Genomic DNA, 20,423 nt, shown 5'->3' with positions numbered 1-20,423 from the left:
GCCACAGACCACGCGTGAGTTTGAATTATTACTCCCAAGGTCTACCACATTAACAGAAGTGTATGTTCCTCTCGCCATATGTGAACCACCACACTACACAACAGCACAACAGAACAGATTTTGTTAACAATCATCATCAGGCAACCAACAAGCCCATACGCAGATGAGAGGGCATCGCACTACCTACTTTCCTTATAAAATAGGTCAGAGCAGAGCACAAAGGACCGACCAGTATATGCACACGCCTATAGAGGAGATAGTCAAAAACCACAGTTCACTATCCATATAAGTACCATCATCAAGCGGCTATCGCAGCATCCGATCTCGCGTCGATCCGATCTCATCAATATCGGTATGCGTTATCGCTATCCACCGGCAGACGAGGCGGGCTTGAACGTCTGCTTCGATAATCACTCTGAGCACTAAGTCAGTAGTCAGTTAAACGCAAAGCAGGCTAGACGGTATACCGACCAAATTTGTGTAGTTGCCTGACTGGCATTATATTTCGATACAAGTGAAGTGCATGATAGAGTGGAAGTTAATCTACGGAATTGAAGTGGCAAATCGATAGTGAGGAGCTTGGCTCCAGGTAAAACCGCCTAAGGTGAATTGTCTTTGCCAGGTGAATTAATTGGACTTTTCTTAGCTAGCTTATGATACGTAGATATGTGTGCTGAATTCATTGGAAGCATGGAGTAGCTAGCATAAGATTACTGTGAGATCGGCCTTTCTTCCATCCAAAACTATGGTGGTGGCTGCCATCGAGTGGATCGGTGATGGGCTCCCCGCATCTGTACGAGGCGTGTGGCGTTGGAGAGTTCGGCATTGTGCCGGTTATAAGACGTTTGTCCGGGCAAGCGCGCCTTCTTGCTGACGCCGTGGGATACACCCAAACACTGACGCCCACTCAACATTAGGTCTAAGTACATTAACCAACTAATGAGTAAGTAATAAAAACTAATTATAATGCATGTAAAATATACGCTTTTGATTCTGTATGGAGTGGCCCGAGTAGCTTACTTTTGCAATGGTTCCACTAAATCGAACCTAGTATTTTCGGTTTGGCAGGGTAAGTATGAGGTAGATCAATGCCACTGCCACTCTTTCGATCATGTTTTGTCTCCGTCTCATGCGGCCCTCCCCCCCAAGGGGGAGGTGACAAGCTTGCAAGTCCTCCTCGAGCATTGTCCATGTTTCATGTCCGTAGAGGACAACCGGTCTTATAAGCGTCTTGTACATGACACATTTGGTGCGGTGGCGAATCTTTTTCGACCGCAGTTTCTTCTGGAGCCCGTAGTAGGCCCGACTTCCACAGATGATGCGCCTTCGTATTTCACGACTAATGTTGTTGTCAGCCGTTAACAAGGATCCGTGGTAGACGAATTCCTCGACCACCTCGAAGGTATCCCCGTCTATCGTAACACTGCTTCCCAGGCGGGCCCTGTCGCGCTCGGTTCCGCCCACAAGCATGTACTTTGTCTTTGACGCATTCACCACCAGTCCAACTGTTGTTGCTTCACGTTTCAGGCGGGTGTACAGTTCTGCCACCTTTGCAAATGTTCGGACGACAATGTCCATGTCATCCGCGAAGCAAATAAATTGACTGGATCTGTTGAAAATCGTACCCCGGCTGTTACACCCGGCTCTCCGCATGACACCTTCTAGCGCAATGTTGAACAACAGGCACGAAAGTCCATCACCTTGTCTTAGTCCCCGGCGCGATTCGAACGAACTGGAGTGTTCGCCCGAAATCTTCACACAATTTTGCACACCATCCACCGTTGCTTTGATCAGTCTGGTAAGCTTCCCAGGCAAGCTGTTCTCGTCCATAATTTTCTATAGCTCTACGTGGTCTATACTGTCGTATGCCGCCTTGAAATCAACGAACAGATGGTGCGTTGGGACCTGGTATTCACGGCATTTTTGAAAGGATTTGCCGTACAGTAAAGATCTGGTCCGTTGTCGAGCGGCCGTCAACGAAGCCGGCTTAATAACTTCCCACGAACTCATTTACTAATGGTGACGGACGACGTAAGATGTTCTGGAATATCACTTTGTAGGCGGCATTAAGGATGGTGATCGCTCGAAAGTTCTCACACTCCAGTTTGTCGCCTTTCTTGTAGATGCGGCATATAACCCCTTCCTTCCACTCCTCCGGTAGCTGTTCGGTTTCCCAGATTCTGACTATCAGTTTGTGCAGGCAAGTGGCCAGCTTTTCCGGGGCCATCTTGATGAGCTCAGCTCCGATACCATCCTTACCAGCTGCTTTATTGGTCTTTAGCTGTTGAATGGCATCCTTAACTTCCCTCAAGGTGGGGGCTGGTTGGCTTCCATCGTCCGCTGAACTGACGTAGTCATCTCCTCCTCTGCCTTGACTTTCACTGCCTGTACTCTCAGCGCCATTCAGATGTTCCTCACAGTGCTGCTTCCACCTTTCGATCACCACACGTTCGTCCGTCAAGATGCTCCCATCATTATCCCGGCACATTTCGGCTCGCAGCACGAAGCCTTTGCGGGATGCGTTAGGCTTCTGATAGAACTTGCGTGTATCTTGAGAACGGCACAGCTGTTCCATCTCCTCGCACTCCGCTTCTTCAAGGCGGCGTTTCTTCTCCTGAAAAAGGCGGGTCTGCTGTCTCCACTTCCGTCTATAACGTTCCATGTTCTGCCGGGTACCTTGCTGCAGCGCGATCGCCCGCGCTGCGTCCTTCTCCTCCAGAATCTGTCTGCACTCTTCGTCGAACCAATCGTTCCGTCGACTTCGACCCATATACCCGACGTTGTTCTCCGCTGCGTCGTTAATGGCTGCTTTGACTGTATTCCAGCAGTACTCAAGAGGGGTCCCATCGAGCTCACCCTGCCTTGAGATGCTGCCCGTATGCAGTGGCGACATCAGGTTGCTTCAGTCGCTCTAGGTCGTACCGCGGCGTTCGTCGGTGCAGAATATTGTTGATGACGGATAGTTTCGGGCGCAGTTCAACAATCACCAGAGATAGTGGTCAGAGTCGATGTTAGCGCCACGATATGTCCTGACGTCGATAATGTCGGAGAAGTGCCGTCCATAAATCAGAACGTATTCGATTTGTGATTCTGTCTGCAATGGTGATCTCCAGGTGTACTGATATAGAAGGCTGTGTTGGAAGTAGGTGCTGCGAATGGCCATATTCTTGGAGGCGGCGAAATCAATTAGTCGTAGGCCGTTTTCGTTCGTCAGCCGGTGAGCGCTGAACTTTCCAATGGTCGGTCTAAACTCCTACTCTTGGCCAACCTGAGCGTTCAAATCTCCTATGAGGCGAAGGTAGACACGTTGAGGATGATGCATGCGTTGGCCAATCAGAGGTGAATGCTAATCCATCACATTGATGTACTAGCGTTCCTCAACGGAGACCTGAACAGTAGTTTTATTGCACAGCCGGAGGGGTTCGAACATGGCCATGCTCTATGGCCTCAAGCAAGTCTCGAAGGCGTGGAACGATTGGATCCACCGATTTATAACGAAGCTTGGATTCGAACTCTGACTAGTGTCTACATGTAGTGGTGATAGACGGAAGAAGGTTTTCTTAAACCTTTACGTCGATGACGTTCTGGTGATTGGGCACGAACGGAACGAGATTGTCGCCGTGAAGAAATCACTGTCGAAGGAGTTCAAAATGACAGATTCCGGAGTGGAAATCGAAAGGAACACCAAAGGGGTGTTCTGTGGATTGTACACTGAGTTCCGTCCCAATGGAGAATCCCCTTCGACTGCAGGATTCCAATATACGTCACAGCCCTAAAGAGATTTGATAGACTGCCTGATGTACGTGAAGGTGACCACCCGTCCTGACTTGTCATTGGACATTTATGATACGTGTGCTCCAGTCCGGGGGTACGATGGATATTAAAATACAAAGGCAATGACGGTGTACCTTTGCTGGTGACGTTTTGCAATGCCGACTGGGGGAACGACGTAGTCGATCGGCGATCCGTCTTGGGATTCCTGTGTAAGGTGTTCGGCTTCACTACAACATGGGTGACAATGAAACAGCACACCGTGTCACTGTCATCCACTGAGGCTGAGATGGTGGTGCTTTGCGAAGCGACTTGTGAAGGAATATGGATCATACGGCTTCTGAAGCATTTGGGCTTCCAGATTAAAGCACCGGTTCCATACTTCGAAGACGACAATCAATCTGCAATGGAGGAACTAATGGATCCGAGTAGGCTGAAACACATCGATGTTAAGCATAACTTCGTCAAGGACTTGATTCAAAACAGAATAATCTTGTTGAAGTACATTTCATCAGAGACGCAGGAGGTAGACATTTTCACCAAGGAATAGACGCCGGGGCCATTTCAGCGTCTCCGTTTGGCGATCGGCTTGAAAGCATAAATTAAGGAGAAGTATTAGAGTGTAATATCTTCAGAGTGTATTTGCGCGTCTCTTGTGGCATTTTTCTTTAAAAAAGCAAACAAATGAACTGTCAGCAAACTCAATTAAACTGTTTCGCGCATCGTATTTTTCCGGTGCCCGAATCCTTTCACCTATTCGTTCTATGCGACAAAGCTCAATTCACTGTTTTTAACGGAGAAGAACAAAAGGAAACCAATGATGAATCAAATGGATTAAGACAGATCACATGAAATAACCAATAGTTCGCCAAATCGTTATAAAAGCTAAGTAAAACAGACTGATGTGGTATTACTGTCTTGAAAATATTGATCTTCATGAACCCAACCGTGGAAATCAATCAATCTAAAAAAAACACCTGAAACAATCACCACAAATGATCTTTCTCACATTTTAGCAATAACAAAATGGTCTTCGCAACAAAGATTAGTTGCCCAGGCGAACCTTCAACATGCATGGTAACTGAAGCTTTGTCCAAAACGACCTTGACTCGACAAGAAGTGATACAATATCACATTTCAGCAGACATCATATTCCCATCAACAAACTATCTTCCCATCCCCATGATAATGGCTCGCAACCAGACGACAACATAATTATTTTCATCACGAAGCAATTTCAGTTGACGTTCTCAGTAATCGAAACAGATTCTCTGGAATCCTGAATCTAATTTTACCCCGCAGAATCAACAAGCATGCCATATTAATTCCGAGCGGAAGCCATTCGATGCACCACACAAAACCCGATGCCCGGATGCAAACTCACCCGCCATCGTGCCGCCGTTCTTGGCCGGGAATCCGTTGGCCAAGCCGAACTGATTGAGCTTCAGCTTGTTCCGGTCCGTGCCATCGTACGCCACCAGCTCGTCCTTATTGTCTCGTCCGGTGAGTCGGTCCGAGTGTGGGCCCGCCATCCCCGACACGGCATCTGTGGACGAGGTAAGAAGAAAGACTGCAATCTTTCGTAAGCTTTTCCGTTCTGTCGATGACGGGAGCGTGTGGGTGGGACGAAATAGAAGTGGGAATCGCTGAATGAGCAACTGAGCCGTTTGCTGTTGGGAAGCTGTCAATATTTTCTTTTTCATGTCCTTGGAGGGGGAAACTTCGTGACGAGCTCAAAATAAAATATCATTACACTTCAGAAACGCTAGCAGGAAATGTTCGTAAATTTCGACGGCATAAAGTTAAATTGGCCTTCCGCGAACTCGTCATTTACGCATCAATAATTAGAAGACTGAAATGAAAACGCGCCATAAAAACAAGAAAATTTTCCATAGAGAATTTGGAAATTTAAACAAGGAAATCAAGATAGGAACATAAACTCGTGCATTATAAAAAAGAGTATTTTGATCATTTTTTTTAACAAGCTATTAGTGGAATGTCTTTTCTTGTCATAAGACGACAACAGTAAGGCCGTCTTCAGTGTCTCGTACTTGACTCGATGTATGAGACACTGAAGAAAGCCTTACTCTTGAAGTCGAAATTCGTATCTGTCAAAGGTACAAGTACAATCGAAGTCCGATCTGGCTAATTAGGAAACAATGAAGCGTGATACCTGGTCAAATGCAACTTGCTGCAAGCAATTCGGATAAGGGTTAGGGTGAAGCCAGAGTAAACGCGTCGGCGCGATGCGACAGTGCAATTTGACAGTTCATTGATAATAATTGTTATTCTTTTGGGTGAGTCGCCGTCGTACACTGTGGCAGACCACTGTATTCGTTGGACAAAACCTCTAGCACTCTCTGAATACGTTCTAGAGTTTTGGTGTCTTCAGCACACTATCGCGGGTGATTCTAAGCTTCATTTTGATATTTTTTTATCTAGATAAGTTAAAACTTACCTAGATAAGTGTTATCTTTTGATAGAAACGAGATAGAGCAAAGCCTTCTTCTACAAAGTGGTTTGTTTTGACATGTTCGACTTACGCTCCATAGACACCTATGCGCTATAACCTTTGTAGAGCGCTAATTTTCTTGAAAACTACGATAAAATGGTCTTCTTTTCATTTTTTCGCGTTAAACCTCTGGTAAAAGTTTTTAGGAGTTTCAAAGGAGAATGATAATAAAGCTGATCGTGAGGTGTTACCAAGGATTTTAAAAGCTTTAGTAAGGTACACCGGGGCAAGTTGAAATGCGGGGTAAGTTGAAACGGAAGCTGTAATTTGGATCGGAAATGACCCAATGCCCTGATTATTTTTTACAACAAACTACTCCCCTGAACGTACCTTCTGACTGCCATTCCCGGAAGATTGCAGCTACAAAAACGCAAACCCTGCCTTTTTCGCCCTTTGCAAAATTTAACCAACTTTTTGACGTACCAATAAAACAGGTCTCAAAATGATGTTTGGAAGAGTGCTTTCCTCAAATTTTCACGGTAGGTAATCATTGAATGTTGAACAAACATAATGATTATGAAAAATCGATGGGAGGTCCGTTTTAATTTTTTTGCTCCGCAATTTAAACCCATTGGGGCAAATAGAAATGTGTTGTGCGGGGCAAGTTGAAACAACAATTCAAAACGTCTTCCTCGCAATTTTTTTTTCTAAAATTCAGATACTTGATAGTAAGCTTTTAGGGCAATGAAATGGAAAGTAGGCTTTGAAATTAAAACAACAAAAAACAAAAACAAGTCGCCACCCACCAAACGCGGAGTTTGTGCCGCCATTGTTCTACGGGTAGAGCATAATTGCACCAGAGGTAACTGTTTTCTAATTGCTAATTGCGAATAATTACATAAGATAAGTGGACTACAAATCGAAGGGATCGCTTTTCAAGGTGCGTATGAACTATTTACAATGGTAGTTTGTTTAATCAGTCTGCTTCAATTTAAATATTTAGTTTAAAAATAGCTGGAATGTGACTTTTATGCGAGTAAATATCAAGATGAGGCGACACAATTTGGGATTTGGTTTTAAAATTTTTAGAACAAAGCCTACTATGTTATCAGTTTTTCTTAAACAGGAGACAATTTTAGGCTAGTATCTAGAAAGAAAATCAAAATCATCAAAAAATTACATGGGACTCTTATGCGAATTTAGTCACCTTTACAACCTCGTGCATCTTGAGTCTCCCTGAGTACATATATTGTGATTTTAATACGGAGAAAATAGCTTATCTCTGTATGTAGCGCAGTGTTTCAACTTGCCCCGATACGCGGGGCAAGTTGAAACGATGCACATAAAACAGTAATTTCAATATACAAAATATTTATTAAAAAGTTTGGTGAGGTTGCTTATTTTTTATGTATAATCTTTGGCCCGAACTAGCAAACACTGCAAACGGATTCAAAATTTATTAAAAAGCGATTTTTTTTATAGCACATCAAACTTCAACTTTGAAAAAACCGTTTCAACTTGCCCCGGGGTACCTTAGTGGTTTTATTGAAATTAAGTAAAAAAACACTGTTTCGAAAATTATGAATAACTTACGAATGGGCAGATGGCGGCAGCTGAAATTTTATCTGAACATAGTTCAAACTTATATTTTTGATATCGGAAAAAGTGGAGACATGTGGAGCTTTTTGTCTACTATTATTCCAAATTTGCACAGTATGAAAATGTTACAGCATATATGATGTAACAAAAAGGCTCCGTTCGATTCGACTCAATTTTCCATCACGTTTTAAAATTGCAGGTTGTCTTTACTATGGAGCTTGCATTCAATATTGCGCACAAGAAAAGGTTCAAATATTTCCGTAGCGTGTAATTGTCAGAATTTTTAACTGTGTGATATTATTATGCATTGTAAATCAACATATTACAGAAATTCAGAATGAAACGAATTTACGATATCTCCGAATTCTTCAATATTAGGTAGAATCGTCTCCTTCCAAAAAATATTAGACTTGTATTTTTCGTTCCGTCATTAGAAGGGTGATCTAAAATATTGATGAATGTATTTTTCGAAATCGAATCAAGTCAAGAAATTTATTCTCTCAATTTTACACATTGTTTTGAAATAAAAAATAGAAATGTTGAGCAATCCGTTTTGAAAATACAATTTTTGAGAGATACATTGTTTGAGTCATTGATAACAAACACCGGTACATAAAAATATATTAAGCTCTTTTAGTGGAATGTATTAAACCGTCTAAGTCGAGTCAAGTACAAGACACTGAAGACGACCACACAGTTGTGGTCGAAATACGTATCTGCAAAGATAACGAAAATTAACTGGTGGAATTAAATGGACAGGACTTAATTCGTCTTAGACGGTTTACTGGTACATAATTCATATATCACACGAATATGGAGACGCATGGTTGCCCACCATGTTGTTTGTATGGCGAATCAATTACTTTATTTTGTAAAAATACTATCTCCAGAATGGCTCGCCAGATATCTCTATTTCTATATAATATGTGAAATTGGGAGATTAAATTTTATGGCTATTGATTGAAAATCGAACCAGTATTTCAAAAGTTAGGCTAAATAACTGTTGTTTGGAAAAACGTTGATTTTTTTAAATTTCCCTATCCGAAATTAGTCACCCTAGTGCCGGAACAAAAAAGACAAGTCTAATAATTCTCGAATAGAGACGATTCTACCATATATTGCAGAATTCGGAGATATCGTACATCCGTTTCATTCGTAATTTCTGTAATATGCTGAATAGAGTGGCTCAAATTAGTATGGGGAAATCTTTTTTCAATTTTTTTGATGGGCCGCCCTCTTATTCGGTTCTATTTGATGCCCTGATGCTCTGGACAAAATTTCAGCCAAATCGGTCAACGTTTGGGCGGTGCTAAACTTGCTGGAAGTTTATATGCAAAAATGAATGCAGAAACATCCAAAAACAGTGAATTGCAGTTGGACGGCACAACTTACAATGAAGAACTATGATACTCATTCAGATCTTGAAGAATTTAATATAGAATGTTATGCAGAAAACCACGAGAAGATTAGAGTTTGCCCGGCTAAGCTTTTAGCATTTATCTGAAGTGGGGTTTGAGTTACCTTTGAAAAGAAATAAATTCACCCACACAACACTCCAGTAAAATGCTAATATCTTTGCCTAATAAACTCTAATTTTCTCGCGGTTTTCAGCATAATATTCTGTATTTAATTCTACAAGAACTGAATAAGTATCATGACGATTGATCGTTAATTGTGCCGTCCAACTGCAAATCACTGTTTTTGGATGTTTCTGCATACATTTTTGCATATAAACTTCCAACGAGTTTAGCACCGCCTAAACGTTGATTGAAATTTGGCTGAAATTTTGTCCAGAGCATCAAGGCATCAAATAGAACCAAATAAGAGGGCGGCCCATCAAAAAATTGGAAAAAGTGTTTTTTGAGCCACCTTAATGCTGAATTTCAATGCATATTAAACCAAATTTGTAAAAATCACAGACAAAAAGCTCCACATTTCTCCACTTTTTTTTCTTCCCGATATCAAAGATATAAGTTTGAGTTATGATCATTCAAAATTTCAGCTGCCTCCATCTGCCCATTCGTAAGTTATTCATATTTTTCTAAACAGTGTTTCTTTACTTAATTTTAATAAAACCACTTATAAAGCTTTTAAAACCTTGGTAACACCTCACGATCAGCTTTATTATCATTCTACTTTAAAAGCATACCTCAAAAAACTTTCACCAGAGGTATAAAGGGAAAAAAATGAGAAGAAACCCATTTTATCGCTGTTTTCAAGGAAATAACGTACAGCGCCATCTACAAATGTTTTAGAGCATAGGTGTCTTTGCAGGATAAGCCAAAAATGTTAAAACAAACAACTTTGTAGAAGAAAGTTTTGCTCTATCTCGTTTCTATCAAAAGATAACACTTATCTAGGTAAGTTTTAACTTATCTAGATAAATATAAAATTCATCAAAATGAAGCTTAGCACCACTCGCGATAGTGTGCTGAAAACACCAAAACTCTAGAACGTACACAGAGAGTGCTAGAGGTTTTGTCCAACGAATACAGCGGTCTGTCCCAGAGTGCGTCGCATTGCACGTCGCGTTTGCTATGGCGGGCACTCAACTCAATAAATATTGTAAGGTGATTGAGTGCTTATTTAACCAAAAATAGTCTTCTGCAGCTAAAAACTAGCTTATTCAGCATAAATTGTTCGTTGAGAAGTGGCTGCAAAGTGGGCGAAACTTTCTTTGAGCACACATACGCACACACAGACATCGCCTCAATTCGTCGAACTGAGTCGATTGGTATATAAAACTATGGGTCTCCGTACCTTATATAAAAAGTTTGCCAGTGGAGAGGTATCAGATTCCACACTGATACTCTTCCCTCCCTGTTTTTGCGGGAGCTTGGCAGAAGGAAGGTCGTGAGATTTATACCATCACAAATATTGCCCTCCGCTCGCTTTCAAATAAATTTTTTCTTCATACTTCATGCCTGCCGTATCCTAACGGAACTAGCAAATCTATACTTTCACCTCTAATTCTTTCATGAACATGTACGTTTGGAAGTTTGGAAGATCATATTGGCATTTCCATATCATAAAAAGTTTGTTCTTGGAGCGAGCATATGGCCTTCACGTACACTCATTGTACAAGAAAGTCAAAAAGCAAATATTTTTTAGGTTAAGTATCGAAAAATTCTGATCCGTTTATGACAATTTTCATTTATTTCGAGTGATTCTATGTGGAAAATTTATCAATCTTTACGGAGAGTAAATTTTTCTGGCAACAAAATTCTGATGGAACGAGGGTTCGGCGGGATCGGTATTTTAAGTAGACTCATTAGGTAGTAACTGTCAATGTCCATTCGTGGGAAATTATCGATGTTTAATGTTTGATCAATGACCTGGAAGCACAGGGTATTAATGTGCTAAAATTGCGCTCTTCAGTTTCGCAGCTCAATATGCGACGGCCAAATACTTTGCAAATATTTAGCATTAACTTTTCCATTTTCTGTGACTAAGATGAAGTCACACATTCCAGTCATGATTTAATTCTCGGTAGAGGTCCTGTTTTCTGTTTTTCTTCTTTCTACTACTGTTTTCTATTTTAGGATCAATAATTGGTTTCTATGATAAAAGTGATGATTCCTCTGTTTGGAAGTTGGAAGTCTCGTAACATTCTTTGAGTAGTTTTCATCTTTCCCAAGGGGGAAAATTGAATATAGCTCATAGGCACTGCCTAGGCATAGGCAGTATTACGAAATTGGTTGAATCAGATTTTCAATGGGGAGGTTAGTAGCAAATGGGGTGTAAGAGCTATTTTGGTCAAAATTGAGTTTACTACAGCAAAAAAATGTTTTGGTTCTCGGCAGTATGTTGATATAGTTCAATGGTGCTCAGCACTTTGGGCATTTTTTTTCCTTAATTTGCTTCTCACACAATAAAAATTAGCTTTGATCGAAAGCTTTTAAATGTATCTATCTGCTGAGGGGAATACGACGAATATTGGTGTTAAATTCGTTCAGTATGTGTAACCGTTCGGTTCCATTTATGCTTGTTGGCTCCTCCACAAGTCCTTTTCATTTCCCCTACCGAATACAACCCTGTACACAAATGTTGAAAACACAGTCACTCCACGATGGTCAAGTCAGTGTGAGTGAACCTGTTCCATTCCTATACTCGTACCGAACACTTATGTCAAACGAGGTTCGAGCAGTTTGAACGCGGGCAAAACATTTGCAGCCCTGAGTGCTTCACGCTCACCCACAGATGTCACTAGGTTAGAGCAAACATTAGGGTGCAGAAAATTGAAGCATAAACGTCAATAAAAAAAATATAATCATAGCTTTTGTATGAGACCAAAATCTTATAAAAGCTATGATTATCTCACACTACGACCTCTTTGGTGCCAGTTTCTCGAACGGAATAGTAGTGCGCGCGTGGATAACTACAATAGTTTGAGGTTAGAAAACCTCATTTTCTTGGTGTAAAATTTAATAACTTTAGTGGTTTATTTTCTCTTTAAAATCTAGAATTAGAATGGCCAAGAGACAGGTGCAATCAAATAAAGCATATATGTAAATAGCTAAATAGAAAAAAAGTACAAAAATATGGTTAGTGTTAAAACGTGAGTTTATGTTAGTAAAAACTTAAAGCTAACTTGTTAAAATTTTAGTAAACAATAACTGGCCTAGAAAACGAAACAATTATCAGTGAAACAAACAGAAAAACATAGAAAAAGGTAAATAAGAATAATGATCAAAAATGATCGGAAGTGAGGTTAGTTCTTGGGACGTCACGGGTACTAATGGTGTGTGAATAGGTCCACACAAAGGGCCTTTTTCTTTCCGTCGTTTTTCCTAGGGCCCGGTGAATTCCGCAAGGCCAGAAGTACAACGAGTCCGCCCGAGAAGATCCGAGGCCAAGCCAACCACAATCGCCATCTTGTTCGTCCGGCGTGTGGAAATATGCGTGCGTCGCTCCTCGTGGCGTGAATCTTCGGCAAACCAACCCAAGTTAACCAACAGCGGCCAAGGGGCCAATCATACTGGCAATCGTCGGCAATTTTCCCGAATCGCCCGGTCAACCCGCTGGCAAATGCTGGCAACTGATCCGCATCAACAGACCGACCTTCCGACCACTGCAAGATTCCTTATTTGTTAGACTGTTATCTCATGATACCCCTTGGTGGTTTCAATATTTCAAGCTCTATCTGGTAAAAGGGCGAATTTCGCAAGAGAGAATTCTCTTCGTCGACTTCCCCTGTTTTGAATAAAAGTAACAAGCAGGAGATTTCCTTGCAGTTTATCACCTCAGAATGCAAGTTCGCTTTGTTTTCTATCGTTCTGAGGTGATCATCCACAAAGAAATCCGTTGCTTGTCACTTTTATAAAAAAAAAGGAGGGAAGTAGACGAAGAGAATCCTCTCTTGCGACATTCGCCCTTATTCCAGATAGTGCTTGATTTATAGAAATGGTAAACACGTCGAAGATCGTCGTGCTCATTCAGAACCTCAAGCTCAAAATAGCCGGTCATCAAGGGACGCCGAACAAGCTTTATTCTTTAACACTAATGACGATAATTTTACGATTTTTCGTACGTACGTACTGTTTAATTATGTCCATTGGAGCAATTCTAACTAACAAGCAAGTATGGCAACCTATGCATCACTCTGTTACAGAATTCTGGAACTCCGTCATTGTTCTGGGAATACTGTGATTTTTATATAAAAGTGTAATGATGCTCCATGATGCTTCTCCAACTAATGAACAAGCTTCAGAACCTATGAATCAGTTTTTAGGTCTTCTAGACCACCAATATTTTAACTCATGTATGGTACCGTAGATATTCTGGGAATGTTATAATTTGTATATACTGATGTTATGATGTCTCATGAGGTTTTTGCAATTGATACATAAGGTCAGTAGCCTTCAAATCACTCTGTTGGTCTTGTAGACCCCCAAGATCTGAATTCAAGAATGGTTTGAAGTACCGTAGATATTCTGGGAATATCGTATTTTTTATATACTGTTTTAATGATGTCCCATGTGGCTTCTCCAACTAACACACAAGCTCGGAAACTAATGAATCACTCTGTTGGTCTTGAAGTCCTCCAATGTCTGAACTCAAGAATGATTAGGAGTATCGCAGGAGCTCTGGGAATGTTGTTATTTCTATATACTGGTGTAATGTTGTCCCATGGGGTTGCTTCAACTATCCCACAAGCTCAGAAACCTATGAATCACCCAGTTGGTGTTGTAAACTTCCAAGATCTGAACTCAAGAATAGTTTGAAGTACCATTGATGTTCTTGTAACACTGCGATTTGATCAAAATAGTATAATTATGTCTCAAGTAGCAGTGTCATCTTCAAATTAGGATTGAGGCCCCATGAAACATTTTGTTGCTTATGTAGCTCATCAAGATCTGAACTCAAGAAAGGTTTGGAAGCCCTAGAAGATCTCGAAAAAAATATTTTCCCCCATATTTGTACTTTTCATAGTTTGCATCCGTTTTTAAAGCTGAATGTCCAAAATTTATGTTGAATAACGGCGAAAAAAAAACTGAATTGAATTTTGACAAAATTCCTATGGGAATTTCAGGAAAAAAATTAAGGAACTTGCTAAAGCACCCATAGAGGAATTTCTAAAAAAATCCGAAGGAATTCTTAAAAAAATCTTCCGAATTTTCGAAGAAATTCCTCCAAAGCTTGAAAAACTTTCGAAGTAATCCGTAAATGAGGAGTTTTAAGAAATTATATGGAGGAATACTGTAACAATTTCCGAAGGAACTCCTAAAGCATTTTCCTTAAATAATGGAGGATTTTCAGAAGGTATGTCCAAATTTCTAAACAAAATCTTGACGGAATGTCTGGAAGAACTTTCAGAGAAATCTGGTAGTCGGTAGTTCCTTTAGGAGTTACTTTGATATGCCTTCAGGAACTCTTAAGGAAATTTCGTCCTAGAACTTTGGAAGGGATTTCAAAAGAGTACTTAGAAGAATTTTAAGAAGAATGCCCTCACGGTTTTCAAGCATTGGCATTAGCATTAGCATTAGCATTGTTACGGTGTAATTCGTAGATTGGACACTAGTGATACTCATGCTTTACTTTTGAGATCCTTATCTAGAATGCTATCAGAAATCATGAAGGGGGGTGGTCCTTGATTCCAGTCTTAAACAAAAATAACAAAAGCATGAGGATTACTACTCTTGGCCACGCCCATCTTCACCGTAACTAGGAAGAAGAAGGAAGTGTTGATGTAGTACTTACTTAACGAGAGGCCACCGACTTAGCGACACCCTCATAAGTATGACGGAGTTGGATAATGAGGAAGGTAATCGTTGGGTCAGGATTTGCCTGTAGCTGGCAATGTAACCGTGGTAGATCTTACCCCGTAACACACCACGTAAAGATGTCTACCCAGCATTACGGGTCGAGAATACCCTCACGGTTTTCAAGGTATTCCTTAACAAATTTCTGAAAGAATGCGTGGATGGAATTCTGAACTAATACCTGAGGGAAATTCCAAGGAATATACGAAAGAATTTTCGACAATTGTAGTATATTCCTGGACGAATCTCCAAAAGAGAGGAGGAAATCGCGAATCAATTACTGTGAAAAAATCCGAAGAAATTCCTGGACAAATCCAAGAATTACTTCAGAAGTACCAGTAAGCATTTCCTCTTAAATTCTATTAGGGATTTCTTCAAAAATTCCTTTGAGAATGCCTCCGAAAATTCTGGGAATTTTCCCAAAAACTCTCTTTTCTTTAAAAATTCTTCTTTTCTTCAAAAAAAAAATGGAAAGTCTTTAGAAGATACCTTCGAACATTTCTTTAGCAGTTCCAACGAGAATTATTTTCGAAAATCCATTCAGGCTCTCTTTTAAAAATGCTTTCAAAAATTCATTTGTAATTCTCTGCACAAAACCCTCCAGGAATTTATTTTGTTCTCCTTAAATGACCGTTACAAATATTTAATTTAAATTATGTCCTACTGGTCTCTGAAAGGTCAAGAGGGGGGATAATAAAAAATAAATAATAAAATGGAAAAAAATCAATAAAACTCCTCGGATTTGTTAAAGAATGTTTTGAAAATCCTCAAAATCATCCAAATTTTTTGTTGTTGCCCCCTCAAAATATATTTTTTTGGCAAAAAAAAAACCCGAGGGGGTGGGAGACATAATTGTTTTTAAATTTTTGTATCGGCCAATCAAAAAAAATCCGATTATTTCTCTAGGGTTTTCTTAAAAAGTTTCTTCGAAAAGCCTCCGAGATTCCATCGTAGATTTTTTCAGACTTTCTTAACCTTCTGTCTGTGCTCAAAAAAACTTACGTTGTCTGTGCTCTGGGGTCAAATTGACCCCAAATTGAAATCGCTATAACGTTTTTATTGTTTGACCGATTTTGGATTTTTAGGGCTGTTTTGAAAGATAATTTAATCATCTTTCAGGTCGTAACCAAAGATTGACTATTGGTGGGCGGGTACATCGGAGTGGTGGGGTTTCAGTGAAGAAGGATACAAAAACAGTAATTTTTCATGATTATTTTACTTATATTCGAAAATCCTACCCATTTTGAACTGCACCTTTTTCAAAAAGGTTATGCAGGAAGGCGTGTGCTTTGGCAGCATCGCTGGAGCAGGTTGAATACAAAGAAAACTTTTGATGAACTCTACCACAACATTCATGTTTCCTAAAAATGCTACAAACTAAAATACATCAGATCTCACATGGGACAATATACCCAAATATAAAAGCTCACTAGCACCGTATCTTGGAAGAAGTGCTCATTATATTGAGCACCGCTTTGTAGTCCTGGACATCCTGAACAATGTTGCCGAATACAACTTGGGTGTAGGTATGAGGGATCTCAAGCTAAAGCAATATTTCAAATATTCAAAAATATTGCAAGTACACTAGCGCCGCCTATTTGTAAATTTCCTAATTATTTATTCCGTCACATGACAGTCTATTCCCACCAGACGAACTTTGTTAAATACGTCATCATTACAAATTTCAAATTTGTGCGATAAGAATATTTACAATGAGGAAAATTTCATATATCGGAATTACTTGAGTAGTCTAAAATAATGAATTTATATATACCGCCACCTAGCGACCAAGCTCTAAACTAATCTATACCTCATGTCAAAGCACACGCCTTCCTGCATAACCTTTTTGAAAAGGTGCAGTTCAAAATGGGTAGGATATTCAGATATAAGTAAATTAAGCATGAAAAATCATTGTTTTTGTACCCTTTTTACGAAAACCCCTCCCCGCGATATACCCGCCCACCTATAGTCATTCTCTGGTAACGACCTGAAAAATGATTAAATTATCTTTCGAAACAGCCACAAAAATCCAAAATTGGCCAAACATTAAAAAAGTTAGAGCAATTTCAATTTGGGGTCAATTTGACCCCAGAGCACAGACAACGTAAGTTTTTTGAAAAAAGTACACTGTAGCACATATTTTCAAGATTTTTCAAGTGAATTTGCACCTAGGAGACAGATCTCGGCGAGTTTTACCAAACTACCAAAAATTAGAAGAATCGGTTGAATACTAAAAAAATGGCAGCCACTCAAAGTGTCCTGGGGTCATATTGACCCCAGAGCACAGACAAAAGGTTAAGGAATTTCTTCCAGGAAATCCTTTGAATATTAATTAGAGAATGAAATAGTTTTCGATGATGTTACAAATTTAATTTCCGAAAAAAAAAACAACAAACACTATAAAAATCCGAAGGTATTACTGAAAGGATTTCGGAAAAAAAAACTCATGAAAGCATTTTTGAAGGAGTTCCTCAGGAAGCTTTGGAAGAATTCCCAGAGAATGTTTAAAAGGAATTGCTGGAAGAAGTTCTGAAGAAATTTCTTAGGGAAATTTCGAAGAAGTCCCTTATGCAATATCTGGAAGAATTTATTCAAGGAATTCGTGGAATAATTGGTGAAGAAATTCCAAAAGAAGAAACTTCTAATGGAATTTCCTTAGGAATTCATTTAGAAATATCCGGGGGAATTGCTAAACAAACTTCCGAAGAAATTTCTTAAGGAGTCTCCGAAGAAATTTCTAAACAAATTTTTGTTGGAATTCCTGAAACATTTTTTTCATATTCGTTTCATGAGAAATTTCCGGAAGAAATGCGTAAAGCATTTCCTGAAGAAATCCGTAATGGAAAGTAATTTTCTAAGGTTCTTTTTGTGAGGGTGAGATATATTGGAAATTGGGCAATCCACTTCCAGCGTGCATTGATGACAGATATGCAAAAATCATCCGTATAACGGGACGGTTGCCAACATTAACTAGTGAATAGCAGGCCATGACTTTGCCTCTTTCCTCGTCGGGCAACCAAGGGAGTTGCACGCTCGAAAAGTCAGCACACAAGCGATCAAACTAACGGATAGCTCGTCCGGCGGGATTAGGCCGCATATTTGCCGATCCTGCCAGGTTGTTTTTGGTTGGAAATTTTTGTTTTGTAATTTTCCTGTGCGCGTGATTGGGACATTTTTTCTCAGGATTCGACTTGTGATGTCGAAAGAAAGACCGCCAGAATAAATGATTTGTTTTCTCATCGGATTCGACTTGTAATGTCGAAGACGCTCTGAAAAGCATCGGAATGAATGACTTGCTCATCCGTTTCGATTTGTAGTGTCCAAGACGCTCTGGAAGAGCGTTGGATTGAATGATTTGGCCATCAGTTTCGACTTGTGATGTCGAAGACGTTCTGAATGATGTCAAAGACGCGTCGGATTGAATGATTTGCTCATCGGTTTTAGTTTGTGATGTCGAAGGCACTCTAGAAGAGCTCTGGATTGAAAAGTGTGTTGTTTCTCAACGGTTTTGACTTAAAAAGGAGCTCAGGAAGAGTCGAATAGTTTTGGCCTGTGACATCGAGGGCGCTCTGGAAGAGCGCCGAAATAAGTTATTTGTTTTCTCATCGGTTTGACTAAAACGAGTTAAAATATCGAAAGATCTCTGGAGATGCGCCGAAGCACTTGTTTCCACTTGTAATCTCAAAGGTACCAGATTGAATGATTTGTTGTTCTTATCGTTTTCGATTCAACATGATTTGTTTTCTCATCGGTTTTCTGCTTGTGCTGTCGAAGGTTTTTTTGTTTTGTTGAAGGTGCCGAATTGTTGCAGCTTTTGACGGCAAAAGTTGTGTAAAAAAGGCGAATTGTTCGCGTCAAAGAAATGTTAATGCGCCCTCTTCCCTCCCTCTTCATACGGGAACTTGACAGAAGAGAGGAAGGGAGGTCGTGAGATTTATACCATCACAAATATTGACCTCCGCTCGCTTTCAAATCAACTTCTGTAAAACATTCTCGCTTAACTTTTCAAAAGGACCTACCGTGCGGGACCGAAATCCGTACAGCACCAAAATCCGTCCACCTTATGAGATATCAATAAATTAAAGGGGGTTAAAGGTAGTTAATTTAGAAATAATTTATCTTATCCTGTTCAGATACTTGGCAGTTAGCTTTTAGGGCATAGAATTGGAAAAAAGGCTTTGAAATTAAAACAACAAAAATTAAAAACAAATCTCCACCCACCAATAGCGGAGTTTGTGCCGCTATTTTGTTTTCGGGTAGAGCATAATTGCACCAAAAGTAACTGTGTTTTTATTGCTCATTACGAATCATTACATAGGATCAGCGGAATACAAATCGAAGGGATCGCTTCTCAAGGTACGTATCGAACTGTTTACAGTGGTAGTTCAGTCAATCAGACTCTTTCAATTTAAATATTTTGTTAAAAAATAGCTGTACGGATTTTGATCCTTTGATTCGAAATCCGTCCACGGTGGACGGATTTCGAGTCAGGAGTAGTTGATTTAATTCATTATTTTATCATGTTTTTCGTAGTTTTTAATAAGTAAATGTGAAACAGTTCAAAAGTAGAAGCCTTCATGCTCCTGTGTTGCTGACAAATGTTTTATTTACATTTGATTCCTATTTTCTAAAGACTTTTTCATATACTAAGGTGCTTAAGTGTACGGATTTCGATGCCCCACGGTAATTAACATTTTTTTCATCAATTAATTTGAATGGCGCAATCAACAGAGAAAAACATGAAAGCCTTTGATTGCAGTATTCAAATTAATTCATGAAAAAATGTTACTTAGGTCCTTTTGAAAAGTTAAGCGAGCATTCTCCATGCCTACCGTATCCTAACGGAACTATCAATTCTATGCTTTCGCCACTAATTCTATCATGGACATGTACGTCTAGGTTTGGAAGAAGATATTAGTATTTTCATATCATTGTAAATCGTCTCGACTCAAGTTAATTGTATTTTTGCCTTTCTCGTATATGTACAAAGTATTTATTTTATTGCGATTAGTCACCGGCGTGGCAAAATTATGATAGGCGGCCGCCGGTGGTTTTATTCACGCCGTTGCAAAATTGTCGGTGGCGGCGTGAATAAAACCACCGGCGGCTGCGGCACGGAACAGGTGCGACAATCACATTCAAACAAAACACAGCGTCAATATCAATCAAATTTATCTCGGTCAAAAACCATGGACAGAATAATAAAACATGATATAGACTTGATTGATAAATTGACAGACAACATCAAAAATTTGATTCAAAATATCATTCAAATATCAAGATATGCTATGGATAAGAGCAAACTAATGGCACATGATATTGATTACTTCTTACAAATA

At 39.8% G+C, this 20,423-nt stretch overlaps 1 protein-coding gene across 3 annotated transcripts in view; it reads right to left on the bottom strand.

Annotated features, from left to right (window-relative positions):
- LOC134219374 (adipokinetic hormone/corazonin-related peptide receptor variant I) overlaps positions 1 to 20,423 on the bottom strand; it is a 337,296-nt gene that overhangs the window by 30,813 nt on the left and 286,060 nt on the right. Inside the window, exon 7 of one of the 3 annotated variants that reach the window (XM_062698093.1) lies at positions 5,156 to 5,341. The exons of 1 other annotated variant lie outside the window; for it this stretch is intronic. In XM_062698093.1, coding sequence (XP_062554077.1) covers positions 5,156 to 5,341 — 186 coding nt within the window. The remainder of the gene's footprint in view (positions 1 to 5,155; positions 5,342 to 20,423) is intronic. One more of the 3 variants, XM_062698094.1, reaches the window with a different exon arrangement.

This window comes from Armigeres subalbatus, chromosome 3 (genome assembly GCF_024139115.2).
Source record: "Armigeres subalbatus isolate Guangzhou_Male chromosome 3, GZ_Asu_2, whole genome shotgun sequence".
NCBI classification, from domain to species: Eukaryota; Metazoa; Arthropoda; class Insecta; order Diptera; family Culicidae; genus Armigeres; species Armigeres subalbatus.
This window is presented reverse-complemented; position numbering and strand designations above follow the sequence as displayed.